Below are 19413 nucleotides of genomic sequence, written 5' to 3' on the forward strand. Positions count from 1 at the left end.
TGGTAAGAAACAAAAAACCATGAAGATCGCAGATTTACATTAAACTTACACGGTCTAATGATGATGATAGTTGAAAACATCCCTTTAAATGTTTCTGTCTGAAATGTCATATTTGATTAGAAATAAATAATATAACTTCGCGTTTGGAGTTAATCGCTCAGTGAGCGTTTTATTCATTTTTGGCGAGCTGCTTTAGCAGTACGCGAGCCTATGTAATATCGATTTTGTCTGTCCGTCTGTCCGTCCGTCCGTCCGTCCGCACTCCGTTGAAATGTTAAAGTTTTTGGTTTAAGTTGCAGTCTTTGAGTTGAGTTGTTTTTGGTATGTACAAGCCCAAGTGAGATTGTTATATATACTTGTCAGTCATTTTTTGTAGTTTTAAGCTGTTTTCCAATAATGTTGAAGTTTTTGGAATAAGAAAATGTTAAAGTTTTTGGAATAAAACAAATGTTAAAGTTTTTGGAATACAAAAAATTGTAAAGTTTTTTTTTCAGGCTCAAAGTCAAACATTGACATCTGGATTTTAAAGAAACAAACTCAAACTTAAAGTTTTGAAATAATTTGTTTAAACAAAAATCAATCTCTCTGTCACTGGTTCCAGTTGAATGAGCTGAAACAATGAAAAATATAAAATGATCATAACTCTTGATTGCAACGATGTACTGACTTGAAACATAAGTCAAACATTGCTTCTGTCGTAGAGATACATATGGAAAGATAAAATTCAAAGAGTGCATCAATGGTTCCAGTTGAATGAGCTGAAACAATAGAAACCTTAAATGGTCATAACTTCTTATTGCAACGATGTACTGACTTGAAACTTAATACATTGCTTCTGTCGTATAGATACATATGAAAAGATAAAATTCAAAGAGTGCATCAATGGTTCCAGTTGAGTGAGCTGAAAAAAATGAAAACCTTAACCATTTAGCCACTGGACCGCCCAGCCACCTAAAGTGATACACTGTATTATGCGGTAGGAGGAAACCTCGTTACAACTTTTGTTTGTAGAATAAAAAGAAATATCAAAATAAAACTAGATAGTCATTAGTAGGTCTACGCATTGGTGAATTCATCTAGTTTTTTATAGATCGTTATTGACTCATCCCTTCACAGTTGACTTGTCGAAGCTAATGATGATGAATTATCATTTATGGTGATATTGTCGAAAACTAACGCCTTCGCAAATAATCAGCATTGTGCCAGATAAAAGCCTTGAAAAGCTAATGATTGTGTCCATTTTGTCGTTATACAAAAATAATCGCCATAAATATTACCGCAGGCGTTTAACGAGGGGAATTATTGCCCCCCCCCCCCCCCTCCCCATGAGGACTAGTACAAATATCGCCGAAAGGGTCACAAATTGTGCATTTATTTATAAATAATCAGCCTTGAAAATGTTGAACTATGATTCCAGTAATTTACTGCAAGAATCTTGAAAAATCATTTCGGCAAACTCGGGCGGTGCAGGGACTAGAGTGTTAAATGGTCATAACTTCTTATTGCACTGATGTACTGAAACTATTCTTCTGGAAATTAAACATCTGAATACATTTCTCGTGTATACATGTGTATACATGTACCACTGACTAGTTCAATGAATGTGTGTGTGCGTGTGTGTGCACTGAATTGAACCAATGCATGTGTGGATTTTCTGGCGTCCGATCCAAGGCAACGTGTCCCTTTAAATGGTCATCACTCTTTATTGCAACGATGTACAGATTTAAAACTTCAATCAAATATTGCTGCTTACATGTAGATAATATGAAAAGATGAAAACCTTAATGGTCTTAACTTCATACTTGTCAATGTCTCCACCCCTGTGACCATCAGTTGATCAAATGATTGGTTTTTCTGTCAGTCATTGGTTCTTACTGGCGATCGGCAGCTCGCCATGGCAGCTTCGCTGTCTAGTTATTTTAGCATCGATGCAATGCAAAATGTGTCATCGTTTTTGTCACTATTCTCCCGTGACCCAGATGGCCGATCAATCTCAAACTTCTACAGGTTTGTCAGTTTATGTATATGGTGGATTACAAAAAGTGCTTACACTGCCAGCAAGTTTTGTTAGCAAAAACCAATTATGTAATGTTCCTTTAAAGGCAGTGGACATCACTGTTGGTAATTACTCAAAATAATTATTAGCATAAAACCTTTCTTGGTAACGAGTAATGGGGAGAGGTTGGTGGTATAAAACATTGTGAGAAACAGCTCCCTCTGAAGTGCCATAGTTTTGGAGAAAGAAGTAGTTTTCCACGAACAACTTCGTGTGACAAGGGTGTTTTCTTCTTTCATTATTATCTCGCAACTTTGATGACCGATCGAGCTCAAATTTTCACAGGTATTTTATGCATATGTTGAGATACACCAACTGTGAAGACCAGTCTTTGACAATTACCAATAGTGTCCACTGTCTTTCATTGGCTATTGGTAACAAAACAGTTGCTGGCAGTTTTAGCACTTTAAGTAATCCACCACGGATATACTGACAATTTTCAGCTCGATCGGCCCCTATGGTTCACCAGAAAATAGTGAAAACCGATCATGGGGGCCAGCGGCGCTCCGTCTCCCACGAGCGTTACACTCGTCGGAGAGGTGGCTCGTGGGGGCCAGCGGCGCTCCGTCCCCCACGAGCGTTAAGTGGAGACCCGGTCCGTTGTTAAAGTACAACCGAGGAGGGCTGCGGGGCTCTCGGCCGGCTGCAGTGGGGGCCACACTTTGCATGACAATTAAAAAAACAAAATAATAATAAAAATTTCACTGAGCGACAAAACTCTCAACGGGAAATTTACTCATCAAATTATGACCTCTCAGACAGAAACATTTCAAGGGATATTTTCTACAACTATATCAGCATCATTATACCGTGTAAGTTTTATGTCTTCGACGATTTTTTTCCCGTACAAATTCTGTGCGAAAATAACCTTTTTTTTCTACAGGTGCCCTAATTTAACCCCCCAAAACCACGTCTTCCAGGCAGACTTTGGGGATGTGAATTGTGCTACAATAATTTTTGCTTAACAATTGTTCTTGTATGTTAATTATTTTATTTCATTCACACCATAAAGTTAAACATGAAGGTTTAATTAGAAAAGGTGTAATTTTTGTGAAAAAGGCTTTTAATATGGGTGGTTTTTCTCATTGTCTTCTTTCATGAACCACTTCAATAGAGCTGCACACAATAACTAGCTTTGCACAACAAGACTACATGTATGTATGTATTGTCAGCCAAAGTATCATAAGTACATGTAACATTTGAAACTGGCATCCAGCTAATTTATGCTTAGTAGAACATTTAAAGCAATATTTTCCGGTTAAAGGCAGTGGACACTATTGGTAATTGTCAAAGACTAGCCTTCACAGTTGGTGTATCTCAACATATACATTACATAACAAACCTGTGAAAATTTGAGCTCAATTGGTCATCGAAGTTGCAAGATAATAATGAAAGCAAAAAACACCCTTGTCACACGAAGTTTACATGTGCGTTTACATGGTTTATTTCGAGACCTCAATGTCTAAATCTGAGGTCTCAAAATCAAATTCGTGGAAAATTACTTCTTTCTCAAAAACTATGGCACTTCAGAGAAGCCTTTCTCAAAATGTTTTATACCATCAACCTCTCTCGATTAATCGTCACCAAGAAAGGTTTTATGCTACTACTTATTTTGAGTAATAACCAATAGTGTCCACTGCCTTTAAGCGGCTCTTGGGCTCAAATGAGCTAAAGTAAAACTTGATGTGATGAAGTGTCAGTCATCAAGCTGACTTGTTCTAAAACGTATACATTCATCAAGCTGACTTGTTCTAAAATGTATACATACTAAATCAGATTTGAGACATTGCAGTGTGAAACGTCTCTTGGGTTACAATGAAAGCATGCTTGCAAGTAAAAAGAAAAAGGAAGAAAATAACAAGATTTTCAACAGTTCTTACTGAACTTCTCATTGGTAATTACTCAAAATAATTATAAGCATAAAACCTTTCTTGATTACGAGTAATGGGGAGAGGTTGAAAGTATAAAACATTGTGAGAAACAGCTCCCTCTGAAGTGACCTAGTTTTCGAGAAAGAAGTAATTTTTCACGAATTTGATTTCGTGACCTCAAGTTTAGAACTTGAGTACTCGAAATCAACCATCTAAACGCCACAACTTCGTGTGTCAAGGGTGTTTTTTCTTTCATTATTATCTCACAACTTCGACGACCACTGGTGCTCAAATTTTCACAGATTTGTTATTTCATGCATATGTTGAGATACACCAACTGTGCATTTATCTAGTCTTTGTCAATTACCAAGAGTGTGCACTGCTTTTAAAAATTACCATGGTAATTTGCAAAAAAAATTAAAAAAATAAAAATTACATAAAAAGTGTGAATAATTATTAATGGCTTGTAAATCTGATTTGTATTTATTTTTAACATTAATATAACACTTCCCCCTTCATATGTATAATAAAGCGTAAAAATAAAAAGTAATTTAAATTGAATCACCAAGCTGATATTAAATTTTAATATTTATAGGCCTAATCCTAATAATAATTAATATTGATACAAGGTTTAAAAAGAATCTCAAAATTATTAGAAAATAATATAAGGTAAACCAAGTGAGAAGACCCGTCTGTGACAATTACCAATAGTGTTCACTGCCTTTAAGAGCATCTTACATGTATCATAAGATGACTTTCATAAATTTTATCAGTGAGGACTCTGTTTTCGTTTAGAAAATGTTTTTTTTCACTCCAAAAAATTTCACATTAAAACTGTTTTCTCGCCAGTGTTTCAATTCTGTGCGAGCAAAAATTTCCACAAATATCTCAAACAATGCTTTCTTTTAAGCGTGGAATAGTTGCTGAATACTTGAAGATTACAATTTTCTCCGGCAAGATGAATTACAGAGCACCGGAAATTTGTTTTCAATAAAATATATTATTCTGGGCAAACAAAATATGGAGCGCTGGAAATCTTTTTTCAAAACTTATATTTTCTACGGCCAGATGATAAAACGGAGCACCGAAAAAAAAAAAGACTTTGCCCCAAAATATCACAAACAATTGGTTTCTCTCAAGTGTGGACACACTTGTGTTTATCAAATTTCTTTTTATATTTCCAGACTTTTCCACAAACATCACAAACAAATGGTTTCTCCTCAATGTGAGTTTGTTTATGTTTAGGGAGAGACCACTTATAAGCGAAACATTGTCCACAAATGTCACAACTGAATGGTTTCTCTCCGGTGTGGACTCTTTGGTGTAAATCTAATGTGCTTTTTTGAGAAAATGCTTTTCCACAAATGTCACAAGCAAATGGTTTCTCTCCAGTGTGTACTCTCCGATGACAAACTAGATTGACTTTTTGAGAAAATCCTTTTCCACAAATGTCACAAATGAATGATTTCTCTCCAGTGTGGACACTTTGGTGTCTACTCAGGCTTCTTCCATCAGCAAATGCTTTTCCACAAGTGTCACAAACAAACGGTTTCTCACCAGTGTGTACTCTGAGGTGGCGCTCTAAACAGTTTTTATGAGAAAATGCCTTTCCACAAATGTCACAAACAAATGGTTTCTCTCCAGTGTGGACTCTCTGGTGAGAGATTAGATGAATATTTTGAAAAAAATCTTTTCCGCAAGTGTCACAATAAAATGATTTCTTTACAGAGTGGAACTGTTTGTGTCTGCCAAATTTCTTTTTAGATTTAAAGAGTTTTCCACAAATATCACAAATGAATGGTTTCTCCTCAATGTGAGTTTTCTCATCGATGTGAGTTTGGTGATGGTTAGAGAGAGCGTACTTATGGGCAAAACACTTTCCACAAATATCACAAGCAAATGCTTTCTCTCCAGAGTGTACCTTCTGGTGACGATTTAGCGGACCTTTTTTAGAGAATGCTTTTCCACAAGTGTCGCAAAGAAATGGTTTCTCTTCAGTGTGGACACGCTGATGGGTGATCAGGCTAGGCTCACTGAAGAAACCTTTATCACAAATGTCACAAACAAATACAATTAGTTTCTCTCCAGTGTGGATACGTTGATGGTCAGTCAGGTGGAGTTTTTGTCTGAAGGCTTCTCCACATCTTTCACAAGGATACGGTTTCTCTAACTCTTCAGTGTGGATACAGTCGTGGATGGTCAAGCAATGCTTTTGTGAGAAGGCTTTTCCACAAATGTCACAAACAAATGGTTTCTCTTCAGTGTGGACTTGCTGATGGGTGATCAGGCTAGGCTCACCGAAGAAACCTTTTCCACAAATGTCACAGAGAACCGGTTTCACCTCAGTGTGAATTAGGTGATGGTCATTAAGAGCCCCCTGATTAGTAAAACGCTCTCCACAAATGACACAAGTAAATGGTTTCTCTCCAGCGTGGACTTGCTGATGGGTGATCAGGCTAGGCTGACTGGCGAAACCTTTTCCACAAATGTCACAGAGAACCGGTTTCACCTCAGTGTGAATTAGGTGATGGTCATTAAGAGCCCCCTGATTAGTAAAACGCTCTCCACAAATGACACAAGTAAATGGTTTCTCTCCAGTGTGGACTGGTTGATTGTTGGTCAGTTGGAGATCTTGTGGGAAAGTTTTTGCCCCAATATCACAATGAAATGGTTCTTTGTTCTGTGTCTTTTCAGAATTCATATTGGTAATAATAAAGAGACAATTTTAACAATCACTTCCAAGATTGTTTATAGTCGACAATTGATTGTTCCTTTTTCATCATGGTCGGAAACTAGTGTTGCTTAAAGACAAATTTCAGTTTCACAATGTACTTTGTTGTCAAATATGTCAAACAAGGACACCACTTAAACAACAGTTTCTTCTTCTCCAAAACACCGTAAATTGATGTTTTTCTCCTTTACTGTAGGTTCAGTAATGGTCAGTCAAAATTTGCTTTAAAGATGTCTGCAACTGTCACAAACTATTGCTTCTTCTCCAGTGAGGACACAGTGATGTCAGTTTTATAACTAACTGGAAGGTGTTACCAACACAACATGGTTTTTCTGCGATGTAAGAGCCTGTATTTGATTACCAACATCACACACAAATTCATCCAATGACTTCCAGTATGGGTAGCTTGATGTTTTTCTAGCTCACCTTTTTCTAAACATTGGTTGTTCCACATACATGTCTTCTTTGGATGTACCTCATACCTGTATAATCAAGATCAAATTTAAAAGATACTTGCAACTTTGTTCTTGTCTGAGAATGATAACTTATAAATTTAACGAACTTTACGCAGGGCTCGAATTTCACAATAATAGACCACAGGCGCCTAGGGTAGATTTCACAAAGAGTAAGGACTAATCTTGTCTTGAGTTAAGACGAGTTACTCGCCTTATTATATACAAAATAGAACTACCCTTTAAAGTTTGTAATAATTATCTCCTAGGACTAGTCCTAAGTTAGGACTAGTTCTAAGTTCTTTGTGACATTGACCCCTGAGGCCATTTATTTTAGCATTCACCGGACAACTCTGGGCGGTCTTGTATCTTTGTTCAAATGTTGCCATTCAAAAACTTTCATTCAATTCTGTTGAGTAAAACTCTTGTCAGATAAACATTCGGAGCTACAGTAGGATAACTAAAAAAAAAAAAATATTCATCCTAGCCCAATCGATTGAAAACACCCTCAGGTGCAAAAGAAATAAAATAACATAAAATAAAGTTTATTTTATGTTATTTTTTTTAAACGGCCGGAAGTTGGTGGCGAGGTCGTAAAAATTGTCCCTACAGTACACAGTACTAGTTAGTACACAACTTGCTATGCAGGCAGCAGTGTTGTTGCTTTTCATCACGAATCAGAGCCCAGTTAGTTTATTGCTCCATGGTTCATAAGTTCATATCTGGTTATCTGGACTCGAAACAATTGACAATTTGTGAATCTCATCCCCTTTTTAAGTTTTATTTATAGATTTTAGTTTTACTGATTATTGATTGAACAATGATATCCTCTAATAATAAGTTTTCACGGTATTATGCCTTTTTCTTTGAATTGGGAAACAAATAATGATGCGATATATCAACAAATGCCCTAATTCATTTGTTTATTTGTTGTATGCAAACATAAATTAAAACTTGATGGACATTGAAATTTTCACACCACACGCCAATCTTCAATGACTTCAACTGGTCCCGAGAAAGAATGGTTTCCCGTTGAAGCCATATGTGGAAGAAATATCTGCAGTGACTGCAAGTGTTTTGTGAGACTTATTCACAATATTTTTTTACGACATTTTAAAGGCAGTGTACACTATTGGTAATTACTCAAAATAATTATTATCATAAAACCTTTCTTGGTGACGAGTAATAGGGAGAGGTTGATGGTATAAAACATTGTGAGAACGGCTCCCTCTGAAGTGCCATAGTTTTCGAGAAAGAAGTAATTTTCCACAAATTTGATTTCGAGACCTCAGATTTAGAACTTGAGGTCTCGAAATCAACCATGTAAATGCACACAACTTCATGTGACAAGGCGTTTTTTTCTTTCATTATTATCTCGCAAGTTCGATGACCGATTGAACTCAAATTTTCACAGGTTTGTTATTTTATGCAAATGTTGAGATACACCAACTGTGAATTTGTCTAGTCTTTGTCAATTACCAATAGTGTCCACTGCCTTCAAAAATTACCATGGTAATTTGCAAAAAAAAAAAAAAAAAAAAAAATTAAATAAAAAGTGTGAATAATTATTAATGGCTTGTAAATCTGATTTGTATTTATTTTTAATATTAATACAACATTTCCCCCTTAATATTTATAATAAAGCGTAAAAATAAAAAGTGATAATTGAATCACCAAGCTGATATTAAATTTTAATATTTATAACAATAATTAATATTGATACGAGGGTTAAAAAAAATCTCAAAATTATTAGAAAATAATATAAGGCACATGGCTTCTTTAAGCCTTGGTATTTTTTTTCCAGAATGCTCAGTAGAATGTTCAGTCACATGATTTGATCATCGTGAATTGTGAATTGAAATTGGTGTTTGAATTTGATGAAACTTTTTCGGTCGGCAATTTGTTTTTATATGGCCTCAACATTAGGAAAACTTTCTGTATGGCGCCACCACTTTTTCATTCAATATGAAATAACACAATATATAATTAACCTCAATTAGATGTCCCTTTTTGTAAAAATGAGTGAAAAGGTGGTGGCGCCTTACGGAAAGTTATCCAGTGCAAATAACCAGTGCAGTGGAGTCTTACGTGTTTCTAAGGGGTTGTTCTAAAACCCCCTCGACCCACGACCCACGACCCCTCGACCATCGACTATTGTGCGATCTTTTTTTCTGTACACCGAAATTGCCACAGTTCACAACCTCAGCCAATCACGCACACAATTTTGTATGCTGACATCGACCACCATGCCTCGCACATCACAACAACACAGCGTACAAGACACGTAGTATGCACAAAGCAAACTTCGCGTGATTGGCTGTCGAGATCGGGCCTGTGGCAATTATGATGTACAGATAAAAAACCGCGGCATTTCCACGTGTATCTCTTGGCCGATCCGAGATTATTATCCCAACTGGAAACCTGCGTGTACCACCCGAATACGATTACGGCCAACTCATTACGTGATGATCAGGCAGACCCATTTCCAGCCGATCGCTCCCATCCTGTGTACTATGGTACTACTAGTTGCTCTAAGCGGAGCTCAAGGTTGTAGACCCGACCGACCGAATGGCCACACGGACGTGTTTGGGGTCCCCAATCGGTGTGCACTTGTCGTGCGAAAGCGGAGAGTACATTAAATACTCCCAATTCTGTGTGGCTGATGCAGATAAATATAACCGCAGTCTCAGACTTGAAGTCGAGCCTAGTCGTGGAAGGAAGTTGCGTCGCGGATCACACACTGTGAATTCTAAATCGGGGAATTAATTCGGTTACACACCTATATTCCGACACCCCTATGTTCCGACAATTCAGCCTATATTCCGACACCCCTATGTTCCGACAGCCCTATATTCCGACACCCCTATGTTCCGACACCCCTATGTTCCGACAAGTTGTTTCGCACATTATTACTCTGTTGATCAATAACAACAACACAACTTGTTTTACAGTCAGGTTTCCCGATGAATTTCGGCCGGGATTAGGTTTGAACATTCATAAGATGAATTTGTACTGTTTTAAAAATGATGGAATCAAATTAAGATAATTGGTGCTTTGCTATTGTTAGATGCGTGTCCGACGTGTTGATAACATTTCATGAGCCTTCAATTAAAAAAGATTCCAACCCTCTACTGCTACAAAAAGATAGGTTACCGGTACGTTTATGGACTAAATTGCAGTCAGGTGAAGTTTCTTAAAGTCGCACCGTTTTTCTTAAAAAACAAATGACAAACACAAAATATTGGTGCAGGTTGTCGGAACATACGGGTGTCGGAACATAGGGGTGTTTGGGTTGTTGGAATATAGGGGTGTCGGAACATAGGGGTGTCGGAATATAGGGGTGTCGAAACATAGGGGCGTCGGAGTATAGGTTGAGTTGTCGGAATATAGGGGTGTCGGAACATAGGGGTGTCTGAACATAGGGGTGTCGGAACATAGGGGTGTCGGAACATAGGGATGTCGGAATATAGAGCAGTCACCCTTAATTCTTACTCGGCCGTAAAGCGACATTTTATGAATTCGGAATTGGGACATTCTATGAACATGGGGCGGACGTCGGAGGGTCTTGGGTCGTGGGGGTCGAGGGGGTTTTAGAACAACCCGTTTCTAAGTTTTGGTGAAGGAAGGGAGAGGAGACTCTTTGCTTGGCGCACAGAGAGGTAAAAGGTTTGCCACGATTTTAGGGACACCTTGAAACAGGACCTCCTACGATATATCATGAATTATACAAATTATATCGTAGGAGGTCCTGTTTTCGAGGTGTCCCTAATATCGTGGCAAATCTTTTACCTCTCTGTGCGCGATGTAAACAGTCCCTAGATAAAAATTGTGTGGTTTTATTTGCCAAGCAAAGAGTCTCCTCTTCTTTGATCAAAACTTAGAAACACGTAAGGCTCCACTGGTCATTTGCACTTGTAAATGCAAAAAAGTTGGTATTTTAGGCATTTCTACAAGGTACAAAAATATGTCATAATGTTGAGGCCATAAAAAAATATTTGCCCACCGAAAAAGTTTCATCAAACGCTACTTCAATTCACAATTCATGATGATCAAAATCATGTGACTGAATGTTTTGCTGAGCATTCTTAAAGAAAAATACCAAGGCTTAAAGAAGCCATGTGCCTTATATCATTTTCTAATATTTTTTGAGATTTTTATTTTGTAACCCTTGATCAATACTATTATTTGTATTAAAATTAAAACATCAGCTTGTTGATTCAATTATCACTGTTTATTAATACGCTTTATTTTAAATATTAAGAAAAAAAGTAGAAAAAAAATAAATAGAAATCAGATTTTGAAGCCAGTAATTATTCACACTTTTTATTTTTGTTTGATTTTTTTAAATTTTTTGCAAGTTACCATGGTAATTTTAAAAATTTAATAAAAAAATATTTTGAATAAAATGAAGGCAACTGCTGGCTATACAGTCATACACAGAGTCTCAAAGAACACTTGTAGTCACTGCAGATGTTTCTTCCATGTATGGCTTCACCGGGAAACCATACTTTCTTGTTTGCCGTGAAAATAGGAAAAACTCAAAACAAATGGGGCCAGTTGAAGTCATCCAAGAAGATCGGTGTGTGGTGTGAACATTTCAATGTCCATCAAGTTTTAATATATGTTTGCATACTTCGTATTAACAAATGAAGATAATTAGGGCTTCGGTTGATATATTGCATCATTATTTTTTTCCCAATTCAAAGAAAAAGGCATAATAGCGTGATAACTGGTAAGCAGAGGATATGATGATGATTGAACATGTTCGTTTTGAACTGTTCAATACTGTTCAATGAATGGTAATGGTTCAACCAGTTGTGTTCAAAACTTGGCTCGGAATATTATCAGCAAGTATCTCGGTTCATAAATCATCAAACTTACCATACTGATACTGATAGAAAGCTACGACTCTACGAGACAGTGAAGAGTTTACTGAAAGAAAAAAATACTCTTGAAAACGTCAAATCCTTTTTGAAAAGGGAAGCATAAACTAAACGTTACATGTTATTAATTTGTTTGTGCTCGGCGGTGCGAAAAGGAAATGTCAGAGGTCAAATACACGAACTCATGGGTTCAACGCAGTCGCTTTGCTTCTCAACGTTATAGATGCAAGGGATCGACCACCAGTCCCAACATTTTGCATTCGACGTGAGACTTATTTACCCAGCAAGCCTAGTGTTTACGACTGTTTTATGAAACCATTTCCACAAGCGCGCATAAGGAGGTTGTGTGCGGTTGTGTGTAACACTAACTACCGCATGGTTAGACTTGATTTCAAGTCTGAGAGAGGGGTTAATTCAAATCAAAGGGGAGAGGACCATGAAGCGCAAAATATTGAATAATTCAGTCATTGACTCGGCTACCCTTTTAGGGCAATACATTCTTGTCTTATCTCACTTTCGTTTTGCTATGAGGGTAGTACCCCCGATGGTTTTGCCCCCCCCCGGAGGTGCTTGGCCCTTCCCATTATAACAGGGGCGGCGGCCAAGGGGGGGGGGGAGGCGACTAGAAACTATCTTTTCAATTTTTGTTAGCCCCGCTGAAATGGACCCGTTTGCACATGCCCCTGTAGCCCTTTGTCCACACTGAGTTGCATGAGCATTCAGAACACAATGAGAACACACAATTTTTTCAATTCAATTCAAAAATGGTTTATTAAAACATGACTCGCAGTTAAAAAACTGAATTGCACATGTCAACATCATAATATGTTAAAACATTACATTAAGTAGAAGTTAACAAAGAAAAGGACATCAAATAAGAAATTATTATTAACTTGCCACAGTAACCATCTGAATTGAAAGTTGCCCTATCAGAAAATACGTCTTCAAGGCAAACTTTGTGGAAATTAATTGCAGGCTAAATACTTCATGGAGGTAATGAAGGCGATTGCCTCTATCTTTGCCCCTGGTCATTGTCTTGGTGCCCTTAAATGCTTAGAAATAGGGTGCCCTTTACGAAGAAGGAGAACACGCATTGGTGCCCCTGCCCTTTCATCAAAAACGAATCATACTGGTCTGTTATCGTCCTACATTAATTTGTGCTTTTCAGAACTCAGAACAGACTCAGCAAATCTAACAGACTTTCTGTTGTGTTAATTTATTCCAGTTTCTTTCATTTACATTACAAAGTAAACATGAAGATTTAATGAGAAGATAACATGTCATTTTTATTTTTGTGAAAATGGAGAACCTTTCTTTTCTTCTGAGCCCAATTTCATGGAGCTGCTTAGAACAAAAATTAGCTCAGCACAACAAAACTATGATTTTACCAGAATAAGATTCCCAGCCAAATTATCATAGACGACAGACTTGTACAATTTGTAACTGGTATCCTGCTAATTTCTGCTTAGCAGAAAATGTTCAAGCAATTTGTTTCGGTTAAGTAACTCTTTAACTCTCGACAACTCTCGAAATTGAGCCCATACAAATATACAACTTTATGTCAGTGATTATGAAGTGTCTGAGTAGGCCATTCTCAAACGTCTCTTCAAGCAAACTTGGTGCGTGACATAGAACACACAAGACGCATGGTAGTGATATTAGCCGTGCAATAATAGGTTTTTATCACCACTCCATTCTGCGACTCTGGCTGGAGGATTAGTACGTACTTGAAGATAAATAACCAAATCAATGTTGCAACATACATTTTTCATATTTACATGTACTTCCCATTTTATTAAGAACTGATGGTTTTTCAAAGTGTAATTTAATTTCAGTGGAAAGCCTTTTCTCAAACCATTCTACCTCAATGCTCAAACCTTGGCTTTCTCTATTTTTTGACTGACGTTTTTAGAAAGTACTTAATCCACAAACACAAACATGTTTTTTTACACCAGTGTTGACTCTCTAGCGTTAATTCAAAGCCTCTTTTCCATAAAATGCACTTCCACAAATTTGCACATGAAGACTCTATGGTGACGAAAATGCTTTTTCTTTCAAATCCACATCAATGTCACATCAAAACTTTTCCTATCAAGTATGGACTCGCTGATGATTGGTCAGCTCAATTTTGTGTGAGAAAAAATTTCCACAAATATCTCAAACAATGCTTTCTTAAAAGCGTGGACTAGTTGGTGAATACTTAAACTGCTCTTTTGAAAATACATCACAAACAAATGGCTCCCCGACCGGGTGGACACATTTGTGTGTGTCAAATTTCTTTTGTGATTTCCAGACTTTTCCACAAATATCACAAACAAATGGTTTCTCCTCAATGTGAGTTTGGTGATGGTTAGAGAGAGCAGACTTACAAGAAAAGCCTTCTCCACAAGTGTCACAAAAAAATGGTTTCTCTCCAGTGTGGACTTGCTGATGATGAGTGATCAGGCTAGGCTCACTGACGAAACCTTTTCTACAAATGTCACAGAAAACTGGTTTCACCTCAGTATGAGTTAGGTGATGGTCATTAAGAGCCCCCTGATTAGTAAAACGCTCTCTACAAATGACACAAGGAAATGGTTTCTCTACAGTGTGGTCTTGCTGATGGGTGATCAGGCTAGCCTCACTGAAGAAACCTTTTCTACAAATGTCACAGAGAACCGGTTTCACCTCAGTGTGAGTTAGGTGATGGTCAGTAAGAGCCCCCTGATTAGTAAAACGCTCTCCACAAATGACACAAGTTAATGGTTTCTCTCCAGTGTGGACTCTTTGGTGTTTAATTAGAGTACTTCTGTCAGAAAATGTTTTTCCGCAAATGTCACAAATGAATGGTTTCTCTCCAGTGTGTACTTTCTGGTGACGATTTAGCTTATCCTTTTCAAAGAATGCTTTTCCAGAAATGTCACAAACAAATGGTTTCTTTCTCGTGTGCACTCTCTGGTGACGATTTAGATTACTTTTTCTAGAAAATTCTTTTTTACAAATGTCACAAGCAAATGGTTTATGTCCAGCGTGAACTTTCTGGTGATCATTGAGCAAACATTTAGAAGATTTTTTTTTTCCACAAATGAATGGTTTCTCTCCAGTGTGGACTCTTCGGTGTCTAATTAGAGTACTTCTTTCAGAAAATGTCTTTCCGCAAATGTCACAAATGAATGGTTTCTCTCCAGTGTGTACTTTCTGGTGACGATTTAGCTTACCCTTTTCAGAGAACGCCTTTCCACAAATGTCACAAACAAATGGTTTCTTTCTAGTGTGCACTCTCTGGTGACGATTTAGATCACTTTTTCTAGAAAATTCTTTTTTACAGATGTCACAAGCAAATGGTTTCTGTCCAATGTGAACTTTCTGGTGATCATTGAGCAAACTTTTAGAAGAAAATTGTTTTCCACATATGTCACAAATGAATGGTTTCTCTCCAGTGTGGACTCTTCGGTGTCTAATTAGAGTACTTCTTTCAGAAAACGTTTTTCCGCAAATGTCACAAATGAATGGTTTCTCTCCAGTGTGTACTTTCTGGTGACGAATTAGCTTACCCTTTTCAGAGAATGCTTTCCCACAAATGTCACAAACAAATGGTTTCTCCCCAGTGTGCACTCTCTGGTGACAAATTAGACTAACTTTTCTAGAAAATTCTTTCTTGCAAATGTCACAAGCAAACGGTTTCCTTCCAGTGTGTACTTTCTGGTGAAACATTAGCGAACCTTTAAAAGAAAATGCTCTTCCACAAGTGTCACAAACAAATGGTTTCTCTCCAGTGTGCACTCTTTGATGGTAAATCAGATGAAATTTTCTAGAGAATTCTTTTTTACAAATGTCACATACAAATACAATAGTGTGGATACGTTGATGGTTGGCAAGGTGGAGTTTTTGTTCAAAGGCTTTTCCACAAGTGTCACAAACAAATGGTTTATCTCCAGTGTGTACTCTTTGGTGACAAATCAGATCGGTTTTTCTAGAGAATTCTTTTTCACATATGTCACAAACAAATACAAGAATTTTCTCTTTAGTGTGCATTTGTTGATGGTTGGCCAGGTAGAGTTTTTGTCTGAAGGCTTTTCCACAAGTGTCACAAACAAATGGTTTCTGTTCAATGTGGACTTGCTGATGGGTGATCAGGTGGAGTTTTTGGCCGAAGGCTTCTCCACATATTTTACAAAGATACGGTTTCTCTTCAGTGTGGATACAGTCGTGGATGGTCAAGCAATGCTTTTGAGAGAAGGCTTTGCCACAAACGTCACAAACAAATGGTTTCTCTCCAGTGTGGACTTGCTGATGGGTGATCAGGCTAGGCTCACCGAAGAAACCTTTTCCACAAATGTCACAGAAAACCGGTTTCACCTCAGTGTGAGTTAGGTGATGGTCAGTAAGAGCCACCTGATTAGTAAAACGCTCTCCACAAATGACACAAGGAAATGGTTTCTCTCCAGTGTGGACTGGTTGATTGTTGGTCAGTTGGAGATCTTGTGGGAAAGTTTTTGCCCCAATATCACAATAAAAGGGTTCTTTGTTCTGTGTCTTTTCAGTGTTCATATTGGTAATAATAAAGAGAAAATTTTAACAATCACTCGCAAGATTGTTTATAATCAATTTGACAATGTACTTTGTTGCCAAATATGTCAAACAAGGACACACTCATGACCACTTAAACAACAGTTTCTTCTTCTCCAAAACACCATAAGTAGATGTTTTCTCCTTTACTGCGGGTTCAGTTATGGTCAGTCAAAATATGCTTTAAAAATGTCTGCAATTGTCACAAACTATTACTTCTTCTCCAATGAGGACACAGTGATGTCGGTTTGAACTAATTGGAAGGTGTTACCAACACAATATGTTTTTTCTTTGATGTCAGAGCCTGTACTTGATTACCAACATCGCACACAAATTCATCCAATGACTTCCAGTATGGGTAACTTGATGCTTTTCCAGCTCAGTTGTCCAGCTCACCTTTTTCTAAATTGGTTGCTCCACATACATGTCTTCTTTGGAAAGCTCATACCTGTAAAATCAAGATCAAATGTAAAAGATACTTTCAACTTTGTTCTTGTCTGAGAATGATAACTTACAAATTAAATGAACTTTAAGCAGCAGGGATCGAATTTCCCAATAGACCACAGGCCTGTGGTAGATTTTACAAGTAGTTAGGACTAGTCTTATCTTGAGTTAAGGCGAGTTACTTGCCTAATTTAGGACTGACCTTAAGTTTGCAATATCTCCTAGGACTAGGCCTAAGTTAGGACTAGTTCTATTAAGTTCTTTGAGAAATTGACCCTTGAGGCCATTGATTTTAGCAATCACTGGACAACTAAATTATCTTCAAGTAGGCGCTCATCCTCCAATCAGATTGGCAGAATGGAGTGGTGATAAAAACCTATATTGCACGGCTAATATCACTACCATGCGTCTTGTGTGTTCTATGTCACGCGCCAAGTTTGCTTGAAGATAAATACGTTATCACACGCGCGCTCGTGGAAATACGGAAAATATAGCGTGTCTGCGTCCCATATCCAACTCGGCCTTCGGCCTCGCGCTTGTGTGATAACTTATAGTATGGCTGTCTTGTAATTTTGTTCAATTGTTGACTTCAATTATGTTGAGTAAAACTCTTGTCAGATAAACATTTGGAGCTACATGGTATAGTGCACAACTTGCTTTGCAGTGTTGTGGCTTTTCACCCCGAATCGGAGCCCAGTTAAGTTCAAATCTGCCATCTGGTCTCGAAACAATTGACAATTTATGAATCTCATACCCTTTATCAGTTTTATTTATAGAATATAGTTTGATTAATTATCGATTGAAGGGTCCTACTACTTGCCGTCAACTCTCCGTCTCTTCCTCCAATTTACATTTAAAATCCACAAAAGAAGCTTAGAACTGTTACTGTAAAGTGTCTTAAAGAGAATTCACGTATGTTTTAGGTCATATTTCTGGGAATTTTTTTCAATAAAAATAATCTCCAAGCAGCAAAACTATCTGCCGCCCAGGATCATGCTTTTTCACATGGATTTAAAGTCTTGGCCTAGAAGGTTTATCGTGAATAGCAAAATATCAAGAGAGGGCGCTGTTGAACTCACACAATTAGAGGTATAGGCGTTGCGCGTGCGAGTCGTAGAAACTGCATAGAAACCACCCCATATTCCTTCCCACAACGCATTGCGGTTCTGAATCGCAGTAAACCTTAGTTATTATATCAATTATTGGTACTTCTTTTTAATTTTATCAACACAAAAAGACAAAGTCGTTTTTGTGGGAATAAAATTTTACCGAAAACCACAACATGAGAAATAATGTTGTTTAGGCAGGACTTAACACTTCCTTGCTCCATTAAAAAAAAATCTTGTAAGATGACGATGAGTTGACGGCAAGTGAAGTGGTAAAAGTTAAAACCGCCATTGAATGAATTGGGAAAAAAATTGAACTGTTTCTGTGTGTTCAAAACTTGGCTCGGGATATCTTTCTTAATTAATAATAAGATTCATATCGGCAAGTACTCCTAGAACTATTTCGGTTTCGTCCGGCTATCGTCTCCCGTAACGGGAGACGATAGCCGGACGAAATCGAAATAGCTCTAAACTTCTAGGTAGGAGTATTAAATCGGCAAGTATCTCGGTTCATGTCATAAAACTTACCATTGATAGAAAGCTACGACTCTACGAGCATGGAGGTAATCCTACCTCCATGCTACGAGGTAGTGAAGAGTTTACTGAAAGAAAGAAAAATACTCTTGAAAACGTCAAATCCTTTTTGAAAAGGGAAGCAGAAGTTACATTTAATTTGTTTGAGCTCGGCGGTGCGAAAAGAAACTGTCAGAGGTCAAATACACGAACTCATGGGTTCAACGCAGTCGCTTTGCTTCTCAACGTTATAGATCCAAGGGATCGACTACCGATCCCAACATTTTTGCATTCGACGTGAAAACAACGCTTTGTCGGGTTCCCTTCACAACTTGCTGCGACAGAACATCGGTATTCCTCCTATCTGTGGTACCAGACTTATTTACCCAGCACGCCTAGTGTTTACGGCTGTTTAATGAAACCATTTTTATAAACGCAAAAGGAGGTTGCGTGCAAAAACTACCCCATGGTTAGACTTGATTTCAAGTCTGAGAGTAAGTGGTTAATTCAAAGGGGCGAGGACCACGAAGCGCCCAATATTGAAGTATTCGGTCATTTACTCGGCTACCCATAACATCATAATGCTTGTTTTTTCTCACTTTCGTTTTGCCATGGGAGTACCCCCATGGTTTTGCCCGCCCCCCCTTTGGAGGTGCTTGCCATTTCCCACAATAACAGGGGCGGCGCCCAAGGGGGGGGGGGGTGACTTGAAACTACATACATGACATAGACCAAGCATGGAGGTAGAAATACCTCCATGGACCCAGTAACCTGGGGCGCTAAGCCTACTCCTATTTAAAAAAAAAGTT

At 37.8% G+C, this 19413-nt stretch overlaps 2 protein-coding genes across 3 annotated transcripts; both read right to left on the minus strand.

Annotated features, from left to right (window-relative positions):
- Positions 1-2855: 2855 nt before the first annotated feature.
- LOC139953659 (uncharacterized) lies at positions 2856-12176 on the minus strand. Its single transcript, XM_071953164.1, has 2 exons — positions 11992-12176; positions 2856-7140 (listed from the first exon to the last, which is right to left on the minus strand). The coding sequence occupies exon 2, from the start codon at positions 6626-6628 to the stop codon at positions 5063-5065; it is 1566 nt and encodes a 521-aa protein (XP_071809265.1). The 5' UTR covers positions 6629-7140; positions 11992-12176; the 3' UTR covers positions 2856-5062.
- A 566-nt stretch (positions 12177-12742) lies between these two features.
- On the minus strand, positions 12743-18774 carry LOC139953651 (uncharacterized). 2 transcript variants are annotated; one of them, XM_071953154.1, is made up of 2 exons: positions 18620-18774; positions 12743-16989 (listed from the first exon to the last, which is right to left on the minus strand). In XM_071953154.1, the coding sequence occupies exon 2, from the start codon at positions 16521-16523 to the stop codon at positions 14166-14168; it is 2358 nt and encodes a 785-aa protein (XP_071809255.1). In that variant the 5' UTR covers positions 16524-16989; positions 18620-18774; the 3' UTR covers positions 12743-14165. The 2 variants fall into 2 exon arrangements, with proteins under 2 accessions (XP_071809255.1, XP_071809257.1); XM_071953156.1 differs by lacking the exon at positions 18620-18774 and adding an exon at positions 17188-17479.
- Positions 18775-19413: the final 639 nt, after the last annotated feature.

Source organism: Asterias amurensis, chromosome 22 (genome assembly GCF_032118995.1).
Source record: "Asterias amurensis chromosome 22, ASM3211899v1".
Taxonomy (NCBI): Eukaryota; Metazoa; Echinodermata; class Asteroidea; order Forcipulatida; family Asteriidae; genus Asterias; species Asterias amurensis.

Excerpts from the sequence above, each read along its gene's own strand:
- LOC139953659 (XM_071953164.1), bottom strand. The coding sequence starts at position 6,628 with ATGAATTCTGAAAAGACACAGAACAAAGAACCATTTCATTGTGATATT.
- LOC139953651 (XM_071953154.1), bottom strand. The coding sequence starts at position 16,523 with ATGAACACTGAAAAGACACAGAACAAAGAACCCTTTTATTGTGATATT.